Source organism: Thermoascus crustaceus (genome assembly GCF_041956765.1).
Source record: "Thermoascus crustaceus strain CBS 181.67 unplaced genomic scaffold VTN00scaffold_3, whole genome shotgun sequence".
Classification (NCBI taxonomy): domain Eukaryota; kingdom Fungi; phylum Ascomycota; class Eurotiomycetes; order Eurotiales; family Thermoascaceae; genus Thermoascus; species Thermoascus crustaceus.
The window spans coordinates 3,020,455-3,035,386 of record NW_027192529.1 but is presented as its reverse complement, the minus strand read 5'-3'; the positions used below and the strand labels follow the sequence as shown (position 1 = coordinate 3,035,386).

Here is a 14,932-nt window from a genome sequence, read left to right as displayed (position 1 = left end):
TTCAATGATTGTGACCCATTCACAATTTCCCTGGATAACTGTATGAGGTCTTTCACGGATGTTGTACAGAGTCCTATTGCAAAGCCAGTTTCATCAAAGTTCCAAATATCATCTTCATGTATGCCGTGCTCTTGAATGGTGGCATATACAACTTCAAACCACTGTTTTATAACTTGTGGATCCTCCTGCTTCACATGCTGGTATGTAATCCTTCAATTATATCTTGTACATAGTTCAGGACAGCATTTTGTAAAAGAATAGGCCCAGTTGACTCCAAGGACTGCAGTAGAATCTTGTGTACATTCACAAAGTAAAATTTGTGCCATTCCACGCAGAAACTCTGGCCGAATTGAAAAGCCTTGTTTATCTGCATCTAGCAGTCGCTTGACAAGAGATTCTTCTTCAATAGCAGTCAATTTATGGCCATTAGTGCATATTTCTGATTGTGGTTTGATGCCAGCAAGCCACTCGCGAAGGGTGCTTTCAGATACACCAAATATCTTAGCAGCTTTCAATTTTGATCTGACTTTTTTATATTTTCATGCGGTAATAGCCATTTGCATGCAAGCTTCCTTAGATAAAGGCATTTTATATGAAAATGATGAAAAATGACACGTTGAAGAATGTTGATTTGGGGGTGCGGCGAAAATCCGCGGTTCGGTCGTATTCGCGGCTCGGCCGTGGATTACGTTAACTAGTTAACTACTCATCATGCAGGAAGCCAATAACCCCATAACCTTGTTAGATTTCAGTATGTACATGGATGAGCAGATCACTGAACTTAGGCATTCGCTTATATGTACTTAAATATGGTATGCTTTGTACATGCAGTGTAGTATGTAGCAGATCGTAGATGTATATATCCAAGACCGTCGTTACAGCCAGAAATCCTGTCGCGGACTAACTAGATCCTTCCGTATATAATATTCTCAACAGCTGTAAGCGTTCCGCGGGATGAAAATGAGTTTTCAGTATTCCATCAGTACGTTCTCTTCTTTGCCGGAACCGAAGGACATTCCTCCTGGTCAAGCGTCTCCTGGATAACATCCCGATATCCGACCTTGATATCCTCCGCCTCTCTCGACTGCCACGTCAAGCTATGCTTCATGTACTTCTCATCGTCTCTCTCGGGGTAGTCCTCCCGTGCATGGCTGCCACGACTCTCTTTTCTCTCCAACGCCGCCTTGGCCGTCTGCGCTGCACAAGTGAGCAGGTTCCGCATCTCCAGTGTCTCGATCAGGTCCGAGTTCCAGATCAACGACTTGTCCTTGACGCAGACATCGTCGCGGAAAGCCCGCTCGACTTCTTGAACCCGGGCGAGGCCTGTTGCAAGCGCTTCCTCGGTACGGAAGACCGCAACGTCAGATTGCATTGCCTTTTGCATATCCGTGCGCAACTGAGCGGTTAGTTTGGTGCCGTCCGACATGCGTAATTTTTCCATGTCTTTAAATGAGGACATGCCGATGTCTGTCGGGGCAGGCCTGTGTGGTGTCCCTTTTTCGTTGTTCTCAGAAATGTGCAGTGCACTCGCGCGACCGAAGACCACCAAATCAAGGAGGGAGTTCGCTCCCAGTCTATTTGCGCCGTGAACGCTCACGCAAGCTGCTTCGCCTATAGCGTAGAGACCAGGTACAAACCTTTCAGCGCCTGTGGATGTGTCCACGTCCAGTACTTGGCCCTTGTAGTTTGTCGGGATACCACCCATACAGTAGTGCACTGTGGGAATAACAGGGATCGGTTCCTTTGTTATGTCGATTCCGGAAAAGATAGAGGCAGTTTCTGCAATCCCGGGCAATCGTTCCAGAATGAGTTCTTTGGGAAGGTGAGACAACTGAAGGTAGATATGATCCTTTTCTGGACCAACACCTCGGCCTTCTCGAATCTCCATGTTCATAGATCGCGCAACAACATCACGGCTAGCCAGGTCTCTGGCCGTTGGGGCGTATCTCTCCATGAAGCGCTCTCCCTCTGAGTTGAGCAAGTAGCCTCCCTCGCCGCGAGCACCTTCGGTGATCAAGACACCAGCGCCATATATACCACTGGGGTGAAACTGGACAAACTCCATATCTTGAAGGGGAAGCCCCACTCTTGCCGCCATGGCGCATCCGTCACCCGTACTTGTATGGGCCGAAGTACACGAAAAGTAAGACCGTCCATAGCCACCGGTAGCTGTTGCGATGTCAATCATTAGTGAGAAGCTGATAAATAGTTTAATATTTGCATACTCACCCAGAATAGTGTCTTTACTAAAAAGACGGTGCAGTGTTCCGGTTTCCATATCAAGTGCAGTCACTCCGACGCAAGCTCCGTCCACCATCATAAGATCCAATGCAAAGAACTCGATGAAAAAGTTACAATTGTGCTGGTCATTGGATTAGTGCTTTTCTTCTAGTCAAGTCATTATACACAGTATCCCACTTTTAGAGACTGGCCATAGAGGGTATGTAGCAACGCGTGACCCGTACGATCTGCAGCGCAAGCAGTCCTGTAGGCTTGACCACCAGTTCCGTACTTCAGGGACTGGCCGCCTATTGGCCGCTAAACAGACGAGATATCAGTCGATTCCTGAGTGCCACGAAGATATAATTGCCAATGGCAAACGAACCTGGTAAATCTTGCCATCTGCTGTCCTTGAGAACGGCATTCCATATCCTTCTAGTTCACGAATTGCTTGAGGAGCTTCTTTGCACATGTAATGCTATATTTGTTAGTCGATCCTTGCTAAAAATGTTTCGTTACGACTATGCCAGGACATACAATGGCGTCCTGATCTCCCAACCAGTCTGACCCCTTGACCGTGTCATACATATGCCAACGCCAGTCGTCTTCGGTCATGTTACCGAGAGCAGCATTGATACCGCCTTGTGCGGCAACAGTATGGGATCTCGTGGGAAACTGTACATGTCAGCGGTTCACTCTTGGAAGAGACACGTAAAGGAAATCAAAGTCAAGGTGTTAATATGAACACCAAACTGAACGACAAGCCTACCAATTTCGATATGCAGGCCGTCTCAAGACCACTCTGCGCTAGACACACTGCTGCCATCAGGCCAGCTCCGCCAGCACCGACCACAAGAGCGCTGAGGCAGTCAGTCACAGGCTAATTTAATATCAACGATAGAGAAAGGCTCAAGAAGATAGATGTGGAACACAAGTTGAAAATCAAAATAGAGCCTAATTAGACATCTTGCATGTTTCAGCCGAGAACGGACTCAACAGACTTACTCATAGCGGTGATCTATAACGTTCAGTTCTCCGGTCCCTTGCCCGACACCCTCAACAGCAGCCTTTCTACTCGTCGAAGAGAAGCTTCGTTGTCCATGGCTCAATGTAGATACGGCTGGGTGCAAATGCGCACCAGATGCTCGATATCCATACCTAGAGATGGACGTGCTGTGTGCTCTTGAGATATGGGGTTGAGTCGACACCTGTCTCTCTGGGTGCTGTGCAGCGCCACCACGGTGTAGAAAGCGTGGAAGACGTCGAACGCTAGCGAGCTGCGATCGTATCATCGCAACTATAGAGGTAACTGTCAAGAATGGTACTACTAAGTAGTTTGGTCTGGACTCTGACCAAGTACTATCGTTGTATTGTGGGTAACCTTTGCATAACAATTTATATGTTAGTTAGATGAACAAATATTTTCCCGACTAAATGGAATCTGAAGCTCGATAAATAGATACCAAGATAACTAGATCTATTCACGATGGCAGCCCACGAAAAGGCGGATCAGTGGACGACAGCGCCCAGCGGACAAAGGTTACACAAGAATTGGCATCAGATGAAGACAGGCTGCAATTCACAGAATTTCACAGAGTCACATATACTTTTCTCAGGACTTGCTCGGCACGATAAGAGTTGAAGACTATTACCTTTGCGGTGAGGATCCGACTGCAGGCTGTGCGCGGCTATTGAAATATGACCGATTTTCTATTACTCTTGTGTCTGAGTCAATGGGAAGAGAGAGGGTGCAGATTCACATACTCAAAGGCTATAGGCTGGAAAAACAACATAAGACAATATAGGAAAGGAACAAGGAGCAGAGTACAGAGTGGAAGGGAATGAAGAAAGCTGGGGGGCGCTTCGGAGCTCGTTACCTAGTGCTGAACGCCATCTCGAAATGCGGCCCCTCATCTATTGCCGAATAATGGGCCGGCATCCATCTCGGAAATCAGTCCTGATCTCGAAATCCAATTTCGAGATTGCAATTCCAGGGACTGTGACTGGTGGAAGCGAGCGCTGGTGGACTTTGGTTAGGGCCGAATCCAACGCTGGGCTCACGACTTAGCCCATCACCCGAGTTCCGAGCAGGCGCGGCGAACGGTAACTGGTCGATGGCTCTTCTCCCCGCGCTGGCTTTGCGGGGAGAGACTCCCGCGGGTATTGTTCTTCCTGGCAGAGCCGAGGATCGTCACATGATGTAGTAGGCCCTAACCCTCGACAGTGTCCCGAAAGGGGCTGCCGCCGTGAACGTGTACTTGCAGGTTGAGCGTTAATAGTAGTCACTTCGAGAGAGTATTCCGTATTCATGTTGCCATTTCCAACAGAGAGGGGATGTAAAGTGTTGCCAGGAGTCGAGAAGGCGTTCTTAACTCCTCACCACTTGTAGGATCTGCAAAATGTCCCAGACCTGGAATCGAGGAGGACAGTAAGGACTTCTCCTGCAAGGATTCTCCAGATATAGCCACCTAGGGACAGCTACATCTTGTAACCCATGGTTCTAGCTCGTGTTTTTGCGGAAACAGGTCCTCACACACCGCACGTCCGCCTTGAAAACGCAATCATGCACGTATGCAGGTCCAAGAGGTCTTCAGCTCCTCTAGGCAATAGTCATCATAATAACAGTCTGTACGCAGTACACTAGAGAAGCATCATTTGTCGTCCTGCATGTGAGGAGGCCCGGAATCGTCGGCCCTCTGCGCCTTGCTCCGGGAGCTGACTAAGCTGGTCGACGAACGCGTGTCCCGGAAAGACAACCGACGGAGAGAGCCTCAACAACACGAGATGCAGCGGACCTGCGAACGCCTCATTGTTTTGCTGCTAGTTCCTTGCGTTCTCTGCATGAGATGAATTCTTTGTACAGATTCTCCGATAATGGGATTTCAAATCTTTCTGGCAGCCATCACTGCTGTCCCTTGTTCTGTGCCCCAGCTAAGGCTGGAGTCTCTGCGCCCTTGCAGGTGGATATCATTCTGCAAGCCCTCTCTGATTTCCTCCTTCTTACTCAGCAGTCTCTTCTTCCCAATTGGATCTATGATCCAGCTACCTATGTTTGATGTCTGCACACTAGGCAGTCAGCCATCACTCTGTACCCTAAGCGTCAAGGGTGTCAAACAACCCTGGGTGAAGAAATCGGGCCCCTTGGCTCCAGCGGGGATCAATCTACCTACTTTTGGAATTTGCATACCTAGAAATCAGTTTCTACAATTACTATACCCGAGGCGTCCTTCGACGTGATATTATGAACAGCCCCAGTTCAAGCAATTGTTGCATGCTGCAGTGTCCATATTGATGCGCCCAGTGAGGGACCCAGTGTTCCTGGAGTCCCTGGGGACAATATTTGATTCCTTTATCTGTACCTTGTCATTTCAACTCCAATAGAATGGGGATCCCGAGCAGTCACTACAGGCTGCGGACGACTAAGACGGCTAGAATTTCTCTCACGAGGACCAGATGGGTAGCCATTTTTTTTTAATATTTTCGTGGAGTTTGACCTAACTTTGATTTTTGAGATGGGCCAATGACAGTCACAGGTGCTCCGGGTTCTCTGTCTGTGGAATGGAATGCCATTGAGCGGGTCTGCATCCTGTGTTTCGACATCTCACACCTCTGAGCGCGGAAGGTAGCAGGTACATAGCGATCGCCATGCCAGGGGCCTATCGAGGAAGGCCCTGCAGAACGGCAGGGCTAACAAGATATGTCCCTTTGCCTTGAATGCTGCATTCCAGCATGTTCATGCCCTCCCATCTTCGGAAACCTACGCCTCCCTTGGGCCCCTTAGGCTAGGAAAGCTGGTGCTCACAGACCGCCACCTTTGTCTATATAAACCTGTATTCCCATGGCCCTGATCGATCCATCATCAGCAACAGCAATCACTCATTCTCTCTTCACTTCAAAGACAGTCTTCTCCAGTCTTCGCTTCTCGAGCCAATCTCAAACGTTCGGAGCCTAAAAACTCTCGTTCAAAACCGATCCCACACAGTCACAATGCAGTTCTCTCTGACCACCGTTGTCCTCGCCCTCGCCACCTCTGTGGCTGCTCTCCCTAGCCTCGGCCCTAACGCCGGTGGTGCTGGCAACGCTAACGGTGTTGGCAACCACGACAATGGCAACGTCCGCTTCCCTGTGAAGAACGATGTCACTGTGCAGCAGGCCCAGCACCGCTGCGGTGATCACACCCAGCTCTCCTGCTGCCAGAAGGCCAGCTACGCCGGCGACACCACCAATGCCAACAGCGGTATCCTGGGTGGTGCTCTCAGCAGCCTCATTGGCAACGGTGGCTCTACCCAGGGTCTCGGTCTCTTCGACCAGTGCTCCAAGCTCGACATCAACGGTAAGTGTCCATTATCAGCTCAATTATATAGAGCCCAGCTAATGTCATACAGTGCTCCTCCTCAACGACCTTGTCAACAAGGAGTGCCAGCAGAACATTGCTTGTTGCCAGGACTCCCCCTCCGAAGCTGTAAGTAACCCTTCAATCCCTCGAGAAATAACAATGCTAACAGTTCACACAGACCGGTCTCGTTGGAGTTGGTCTTCCTTGCATTGCTCTCGGCTCTCTTCTGTAAATCGCCTCTCATCAGTCCTTCCGATTTCGCTCCAGCAACTCAATTCTCTCTGGGTGTATATTTCGGAGGATAGGCGGAGGAGTTCAAGGTGGAAGCAACATGGGGGTCTGCAATCTGATGAACGATAGACCTGAAACCTGTTGACAATTTTGTATCTTAATGTGTACTGCTGTGGCAGCCTCCGAGCAAGAAGACTGCGAATTTGATCTAGTGTCTTTGTTATTCGAGCCTCTCAGATTGTGTGTCTGTCATTTCCTCTGTCTTGTCCCGCGCTCGACCTTGTCGGTCACGCCCCAAGGCAGGCGTTTTATTGGCATAGAAGCATCTAGCAATCATGTTAGCCTAGTGATTTTTAATTGACTTAGAGTTGCATTCATCCTGACCTTATAGTAATCATTGCGTTTTTTTCTGCTAGTCCAGTAAGCCACGATATCTCTTGACATTGGCCCTTAACATCGTCCTACCCTCAGCAGTATGAAGCCCTCCTCATTTAGACCCCCGCATATTCACATTTGAGCCTGATATCTTACACAGCTTCATATGTGATTCCGTCTAAGGATAGCAACAGTGCTTTATCTCCCTACATAGGCTGTAGCTTTCCTCCACAGCAGCATCTGGTCTACGGATCTATTTCAACAATACTCCCCGGGGATACATAGACAACTCATTTATCGTGACAAAGAATGCACAACAACCGAGGTCCCTTGACAGGAGTGTTGTAGGTATGTATATATGTCATGCGTCGTCGGGCGGAGATCGAAGTCGCTTTTTCTTCATTCATCCTTGCTAGCTACGTATGTCTGTGTGGAGCACGGGTTGAATAATGTGCATTCGAATAGCGATTTTATTTTCCGTTGTTGTATTTCCTCGTACTTCTGTTTTATATGCTGTTGTCATTGTTGTGGTAGCTGTGTAGATAGATGTCCCACTGATATACTGGTAAAATATATATAAAGTCTATGGACAATCTATACCACGCCACAACGCTAACCACCCAAATGAAGAATAAAAGCTCCAGAATCTATAACTACACCATCTACTCTATTCAACGACCATGATTCCGCCCCATAATAGAATATACTGACTGGCGTTCTCATCTCTCCTCTCCTTTCATCCCATCTCCGGTCGTCGGGCCCAACGACATTTCCATGGAACGTTTACTTCCCTTTTCGTTCTGAGAACGCAGTAGATGCCCCGATACCTTAGGTAGCCAGACACTGATAACTTGCAGCCTGGCTGATCGGGAGCCATAACCTGGGGATATCGGGCTGGTCTCTACCACTGTAAGGTACCCAACCCCACGACGTTGCAGTTGCAGTCTATATACATTATGCAGGCAGCAAGGGATACCCGGATGACCAGATACAACGCAGCGCACATGCATTGCTACCCACCTACCTACCTACCTAACCTTAGGTACCTAACATAAGGTGTGAACAACAATGACTCCGTGCTGTACTCCGTATGTACACGTACAGTGCCTAGGCGCCGAAATTACCTTAGGTACTTATGTAGGATCCTTAAGCGGCCACTGCAATGTGCATCACTTCACTACCTAATGATAATACGGAAGTACAGCACTGTGAAGGGTCGATTTGACATTCAAACAATACAAAACGTAGCCTAGTCGGGAAAACCCGCCCACCGCGGGTCTACTGTAAAACGTCGCTTTGAAAGAAAAGCTTGGAACAAAAAAGAGAGAGAGGGGGAGATGCACTTTGCGGTGGTGTTCGCGTGGAATGATGTACTTCCTCTTTTCCTCACTGGTTTGGGGGGAGGGTAGGAGAAACGCGGGAGTGGATTCGAGCTGCAGGTTTTGCTGGTTCAGTATAGCAGGGTCTAACACTACTTTTACTCCCCCTCGAAGCATACTGCAGATGAAGTGACTTATCGTGGGGACTTACCAGGCTATGTCGTGTATTTTCTTATTGGGAAGGGAAAAACGATGTTTACATGTCACGACGGTGGTCGGTCACCGCAATAACCAAAGTTGATTCGAGATGTCCTTGTTACTTGGGCTGCGCAGACGGATGGACATGTAGTAATTCAAATGGAAGGTAAGATACTCTTTGCTAAATTCCTCAATCATAGAGATAGATAACAGATGTGTCACGTAATCGAAAGATACACAGGGGGCAGAAGGGGGATCGTATCCCGTTTCCATACATGTTAAACGTATGGCTCAAGTTGGTATATATCACGAGAGCACAGGCTTTGTGTATATACACATAGCATTAGGCGAGAAGATAGGGGAACAGGAGAAATGGAAACAATATCCCATGGAGGGAATACAGATGAATAGACAAGCACTATACCGCCAAACATTGAAGATTAAACGTTAACAACCCGCATGCCTCTGATCATATGATATCATTGGCCATCTGAACTGAAATCTCCACAGGAAACAGCAGAGAAAATGTGAGAAGTAGTTTAATAGCAGAAGAATCATTATCCCCGTCTTCTGCGTCCCTCCAATCTAGCATCAAGTTCAGCCTCTATGGTGTTTCCATGGTGAGACACCATCGTCTTCGACGAGTAAAGGCTGATGGGGGAAATTTGTGATGACTTCGAAGGACGAGGGACTTGGAGATCTTGTGTTGTTGCCAGCCGCTTGCTGACCATTCGCATTATCGATATTCTGGTGCTGGGTCTTCAAGAGCCAGATTCCGAAGGGATAGCCGATGACTACTCCGCTGGCTTGGTGCTTTCGGAGATCGCTAGAAGCTCCGGCCATTTAGAATCCTTCGTGGGACTCCTTCGTTTCCAGCTTTTCTGCGACTTATACTCCATTGTTTTAGTGGTTCACAGCAGCCTCCACCCCATGCTGTTTCTCATGGGTCTGGTTTGTGGCCTCAGGAGATCCACCATGAGCAGGTTGCTGGATCCCTGCCTGGAAGTCGTCCAACATACTACCATCCTTCGACAGAGAATTTGGCAGCTCAAGCGAAGGCGAAGGACCTGCGGAGGCCCCGGATTTTGACTTGGCTCGTTCAGGTTCTTGGACGTCGGTATCTCGTGAAGTTTCTTTCGTAAGTTCTGGCTCCTTTTCCTCCTTTTCACCTTCCTGGTGACCAGCCTCTTTTGATTCGGTTTGGTTTTGGCTTTCGTTTCCGTTTTCGTTTCCGTTTCCATTCTCGTTGGATTCCGGGCCCGATGCTGTGTTGTCCTTTGCCTTCTTTCTACCCTTGATACAGGGGAAGAGATTGGAGAACGAGGGGAACTTCATGGTTTTATAGGACGAAGCAATCGATTATAGACGCAAATACAATTGAATGTCTTCAACGGCGTATCTTTACGTTGCGAGGTAAAGATAGTCAGGTTCAGGTGTTGGATAGTGATCGTAACAAGAAAGAACCCCGAAATCGGGGTTTGTGAGATTGATTTCTAAAGGGGAAAGGTGAGGTGAGCTGCCAATGCTGAATGTCTGAGGCGCAGTTCGAAGAGATGGAAGACAGAGCTTCTGGGGAGCAAAGGCCAGTTTAACAATAATAACAGGCAGACACCCACAAAAGGAGAGCACAAGAAACAAGATAAATTAAACGGTACATGAGATCCGTGGACGCGTTGTCTTTAAGGTCTAGTTAGGCCAGACGGGAAGAGGGACCAGTCGACTATGCCACAAGTGATCTTCAGAACCGGCCTGACTTCAGCAAGAGCCAAGGGCCAAAACAATAACGTTCTCCGTACTCCATACGACGGCCCTACTGGAAGAACGAGCTAGCCGCTAAGCTTGGTTCCGGACTGAAGGTGGGAAATAAAACCAATTATCATTGGATTGGAGTCTTCCGGAGGGCCACACACGCGGACGAGAAAGCCATATAGCACGAAACCAAGAAGATTCCCGCCCGGTGAGGCTAAAATTAAATAAGGAGGCAAAATTTTAGAAATGGGGCGAACGGAGAGAACCAGTCCAGAGAAGACGGGTATACTGTGTACTGTGCGAAGTAGAGCGCCTTTTGCCCGAGTAATCTGTAAGTAAGGCAATAACACTGAAACTATTGGAGACCGTCAAAAGCTCGAGCCTCGAAAACTCGCTCTCCTAAACGACGGGACATTCAAGCAGGTTCGGTGCGTTTTGGCGAAGCGAGGGCTGCGCGACAAGTGCTAGGGGTGTCTCGAGTCTTTGAAATCCTCGAGTACTCTGTAATACCGCGTAAGGAGGGATTCTCCTGCTCCGCAAACAGACCTGCATCGCTCGAACTGGCGTCGGCGTTGGCAAGGGGTTCCCCAGAAGATGGCTGTAGGGACCAGGGATGGACTAGCCGCCAAGCTCCGGCCTAGTTTAGGGTTGACTCAGGGGTTGCGGATGCTGGACGGCTCTTGTTCTAGGTGTGGGTTCACGCCGTACTGCGTAAAAGGGCTCCAGGGATAACATCCTTGCGTTGCTTATTCATATCCTCAGACACTGTCTTCACGTCTAGCACGGCAGCTGTCAGCATCAGAATCAGAATCAACTCGCAAGAAGGGTGCTCAGAACTTACTGTAACAATTCATGAATGATCATGATGAACAATGATGAATATCGATCTAGATCGTTCGATACTAGTGCGCTGTAGACATATATAGCACTAACTTAAGTGATAGTAGCCTCGGAGAATCGATAGACGGGTGAAGATCAGGAACGGTCGAAGAACGGCGAGGATCAGCGGGGCCGCAAGAGCCCATCCGGCCGGCCTGTATCCGGCGCGCTGGGCATCCAAATGAGGCCAAGCGCCGCCTTTGAGGCTCCTCGCCTCGCGACATGCTGCTTTTCCCCTTTATGGAAGTTCTTTTCGCCGTCTTAACCTTTCTTCTCCGTGGAGTTCCCCTTGGTCTCAGGCTCTTGTGAACCGTGTTCACAGCCTTATTCGATGCCTTCCAATTCCTGCACCCTCGGGCCAGCAGTGTTGCAGCTCTGTCAAAGCCTCGGCCTCTTACGATCCCGGGAACGTGATGACGAGTTGCGTTCTCTCCTACTCCGTACATGTCCGTAGCCTGGGGCGTAAAAAAATTTGTCGGGTGCTGGAGTCCGCCATTTGACCAGTCAACTCAGTGGATCTGGACAACGAAAGCTCATCTTGACATGTTATAAAGGAATAAACGGGCACGATTGATCGCTAAGTGCTATCACATTTGACAGTATATACTGCTGCACAGAAATGAGTTCTCATTACTTGGACATATGTCTGCTTTCCAACTTTCGGAGCTAACACACTGGTGCTTTCTAGAATGCTGCAATAATACCATAACGAGACATCGACCTCTGTGCAGGTATAATCTCCTGTTCTATGGCGTCTACGCAGTAACAGCCATTCAGCAAAATGAAGATAGCAATTCTTGGTATCTCGGAATCGATACCAAGTCCCAAGAATCAAAAATCTTCGATGAAAGAACATAAATGGTGTCTTAAGTCAAAAAGGGGTGTATAGAGACAAACAAGATTATAATATCTCTATCCATGATCTCTCTCTAAGGTGAACACGGAGTGGTATCAAACATTGGAAGAGGATGGTGTAACCGAATCAGAGCTTGCTCTGAGGAGCGCCTGTGTACAGAGCTCTCGTCTTGTCCATGGCTTCAACGGCTTCCCTCTCAATGCGAGAGATTAGTTCAGCACAAGTTGGGATATCGTGAATAAGTCCGATGACTTGACCTGCCGTCCAGACCTGTAGAACAATGTTAGATTCAAGTACAGAAGTCAAGCGGAGATGTTACGTACGCCATAGTCGACGTCACCGTTTAGGAATACCTGGCGACCCCTCTGGCCGCTGACAAATGGTGCTATCTCCTTGAAGTCGCCCGTCTTGCTCTCCTTCTCAACCTTCAGAGCCTCCAAGGCAACCTTGTTGCCGAAGAGTCTAGACGTATTCCTCCATCGTCTTAGCACAAGAGCAGTATCAGTCTCCTGTGCATCGACAATAGCCTTCTTGACGTTAATGTGGATGGGAGCCTCGACCGTGCACATGAAGCGGGTACCCATGTTAATCCCCTCTGCACCAAGAGCCAGGGCCGCAGCGAGACCGTTGCCGTCTGCGAATCCACCAGATGCGATGAATGGAACCCCCAGCTCTTGCCTCGCACGACTCAGAAGGATGAAATTTGTAATGTCATACTCTCCAACGTGTCCAGCACACTCGAAACCGTCAATCGACAGGAAGTCAACGCCCAGCTTTACAGCACTCTTGGCGTGTCTGATCGTAGTACACTTGTGCAAGATTGTTGTGTTCACCTTCTTAAGCTGCGCGATTACGGGACCTGGGCTGTTGCCTGCGGTCTCAACGATGCGGACTCCTTCGTCGACAATCACCTGTGCGTAGGCAGCGTAGTCAGGCGGGACAAGGGCAGGCAGAAAAGTCAAGTTTACACCAAAAGGCTTTTTTGTCATGGTGCGACATTTTCGGATCTCTTTGCGAAGGTCTTCGGGAGTTGGTTGAGTGAGAGCTGTAATCTTGCAAGGGGGTTAGTATTATTGTACATGGGTGCTGTTTGACCTTGTATCAGGCTTTGCTTTGAGGAGCTCTCAGGTAATGATGGGGACAAACTTACAATTCCCAGACCACCAGCATTGCTGACAGCAGCGGCGAGCTCAGCGTATCCAACCCATTGCATTCCGCCCTGGACGACGGGCACTGGAAAATGTCTTCACATGTGCGTACGCGATATGAAAAACGCAGGCCAGACTTACCTGCAATTCCCAATTTTCTGGTTAAAGCTGTATTGAACGGCATATTGATATCTGAATACGCTCAGGTGCGCGATGTTCTGATACCAAAATCGGTGGGATTGAGGCGACCTCGGGAGAGCTAAAAGGTAATCTTATCGAAGATAGCACGATCCTGCTAGGAAGTGAGCGATGTGCTTCAAGGGCTAAATGAAAACTTCGTCCGCCAAAACAATCGCCCGCACAGCCCTGAAGAACGGTTTATGAATCGCGGGCAGCCGGCGTTGGCAGGTGGTTGAAGGTAAGCCGAGACCTCGGAACGCCTTGACGAGGTACTCGCGGATCTGGGAGCTTGGTGTGGGAAGATCGACTTGCCGAGGCTCAGTGTCGATTACTATACAGATCAACACGGTCGCAGTCGACATAATTAGCAATAATGAATGGAACGGATCTTCCATTAAGATAGACTATTCACGTTCATATTATTCTATTCTAAATTTATAATGATTGACGTTGATATCATCTGATATTGTCACCTGGAGCTACAAAGTATCCGGCTTCAACATGTGATTCGACATCTACCGGCACGGGAACTCTGCTGACATCAGCTGTCGCACGATATGCCCGGCTATGCTACTGCAGTGAAAAGAATGATGGTGTTCTATTATATAGGTTAATTAATTGATTAATTTTTCCTTTCTAAATTTCTAATTAAATTTAAGCAAGGATGCGGATAAATAGTAGTAACTAGTTAGCAGGTGTGTTGTTTAGATAGTTAAGCTTCAGCTTATCTACTAACTTACTAATGATCCTTTTAAAAGTCTACTGCGTAGTATGGTATACTTCGTACATGGATAACATTTATTGGTAAGATATATCGACTGAGAAATGCGATTTTGATGGTCTAATGATATCATATGAGGTTACAAGAAAAGACAACCAAATGATAATTAGCAAAGGAAGAAGAAGCTTGGGTGCCAACCGTTAGAAGTCGCCTGCCTCGTTGTATCCCGAATAGGACGGCCTCCCAGGGCTTATTCCAGATCATATGATTCATGAATAGTAAACACACCAGTAACATAGCCACAGAGACAAATAGAGCAGGTGGGATTTAATAGCACTGATCATTCTCATGGGTACGCTGATTGAACTACTTTATGCAGACAGAAGAAATCGGTGTTTTCAGAGTTCTAAGCCATCTCCAAATGGTGCCTGTTGAATATGCCCGACAATGAGTCCAGTCTCGAGTCGGTTGAATAGGCAAGGAAAGGAATATTACGACATGTAGAGAAAGAGTGATCTGTAAGGAGGGGTTCGCGGGAACAGGCGGTTGGCCTGTCTCCAGCGCCATGTGCTGCAACAATCGCCTGTCAGAACGAGCTGCAAGGCGGCGTTTGCGATAACCTGGAACAAAAGGTATCGGAGCATTGAAAATTATCGAAGGTGGGTTAACAGAGCCCCGAGGTTCATAGATCCATTTCATACAGGTTGATGTCTACGGGTA

The 14,932-nt window shown here is 48.2% G+C and overlaps 6 protein-coding genes across 6 annotated transcripts; 2 read left to right on the top strand and 4 right to left on the bottom strand.

Moving 5' to 3' along the window:
- Positions 1–979: 979 nt before the first annotated feature.
- Positions 980–3,512, bottom strand: VTN00DRAFT_6288 (uncharacterized protein; the record flags this gene model as incomplete). Its single annotated transcript, XM_069432907.1, has 7 exons — positions 980–2,169; positions 2,230–2,362; positions 2,419–2,538; positions 2,606–2,698; positions 2,758–2,895; positions 2,990–3,080; positions 3,226–3,512. The coding sequence occupies 7 exons, from the start codon at positions 3,510–3,512 to the stop codon at positions 980–982; spliced, it is 2,052 nt and encodes a 683-aa protein (XP_069288720.1).
- A 2,695-nt stretch (positions 3,513–6,207) lies between these two features.
- Positions 6,208–6,788, top strand: VTN00DRAFT_6287 (uncharacterized protein; the record flags this gene model as incomplete). The annotated part of the gene is made up of 3 exons (XM_069432906.1): positions 6,208–6,553; positions 6,606–6,682; positions 6,735–6,788. 3 exons carry the CDS (start codon positions 6,208–6,210, stop codon positions 6,786–6,788), a joined length of 477 nt encoding a protein of 158 aa, XP_069288719.1.
- A 159-nt stretch (positions 6,789–6,947) lies between these two features.
- Positions 6,948–9,130, top strand: VTN00DRAFT_6286 (uncharacterized protein; the record flags this gene model as incomplete). The annotated part of the gene is made up of 2 exons (XM_069432905.1): positions 6,948–7,124; positions 8,921–9,130. The coding sequence occupies 2 exons, from the start codon at positions 6,948–6,950 to the stop codon at positions 9,128–9,130; spliced, it is 387 nt and encodes a 128-aa protein (XP_069288718.1).
- An 18-nt stretch (positions 9,131–9,148) lies between these two features.
- On the bottom strand, positions 9,149–9,522 carry VTN00DRAFT_6285 (uncharacterized protein; the record flags this gene model as incomplete). The annotated part of the gene is made up of 2 exons (XM_069432904.1): positions 9,149–9,264; positions 9,309–9,522. The coding sequence occupies 2 exons, from the start codon at positions 9,520–9,522 to the stop codon at positions 9,149–9,151; spliced, it is 330 nt and encodes a 109-aa protein (XP_069288717.1).
- A 60-nt stretch (positions 9,523–9,582) lies between these two features.
- On the bottom strand, positions 9,583–10,014 carry VTN00DRAFT_6284 (uncharacterized protein; the record flags this gene model as incomplete). The annotated part of the gene is made up of 1 exon (XM_069432903.1): positions 9,583–10,014. One exon carries the CDS (start codon positions 10,012–10,014, stop codon positions 9,583–9,585), a length of 432 nt encoding a protein of 143 aa, XP_069288716.1.
- Positions 10,015–12,289: 2,275 nt separating this feature from the next.
- Positions 12,290–13,495, bottom strand: VTN00DRAFT_6283 (uncharacterized protein; the record flags this gene model as incomplete). The annotated part of the gene is made up of 4 exons (XM_069432902.1): positions 12,290–12,433; positions 12,487–13,215; positions 13,314–13,396; positions 13,453–13,495. The coding sequence occupies 4 exons, from the start codon at positions 13,493–13,495 to the stop codon at positions 12,290–12,292; spliced, it is 999 nt and encodes a 332-aa protein (XP_069288715.1).
- Positions 13,496–14,932: the final 1,437 nt, after the last annotated feature.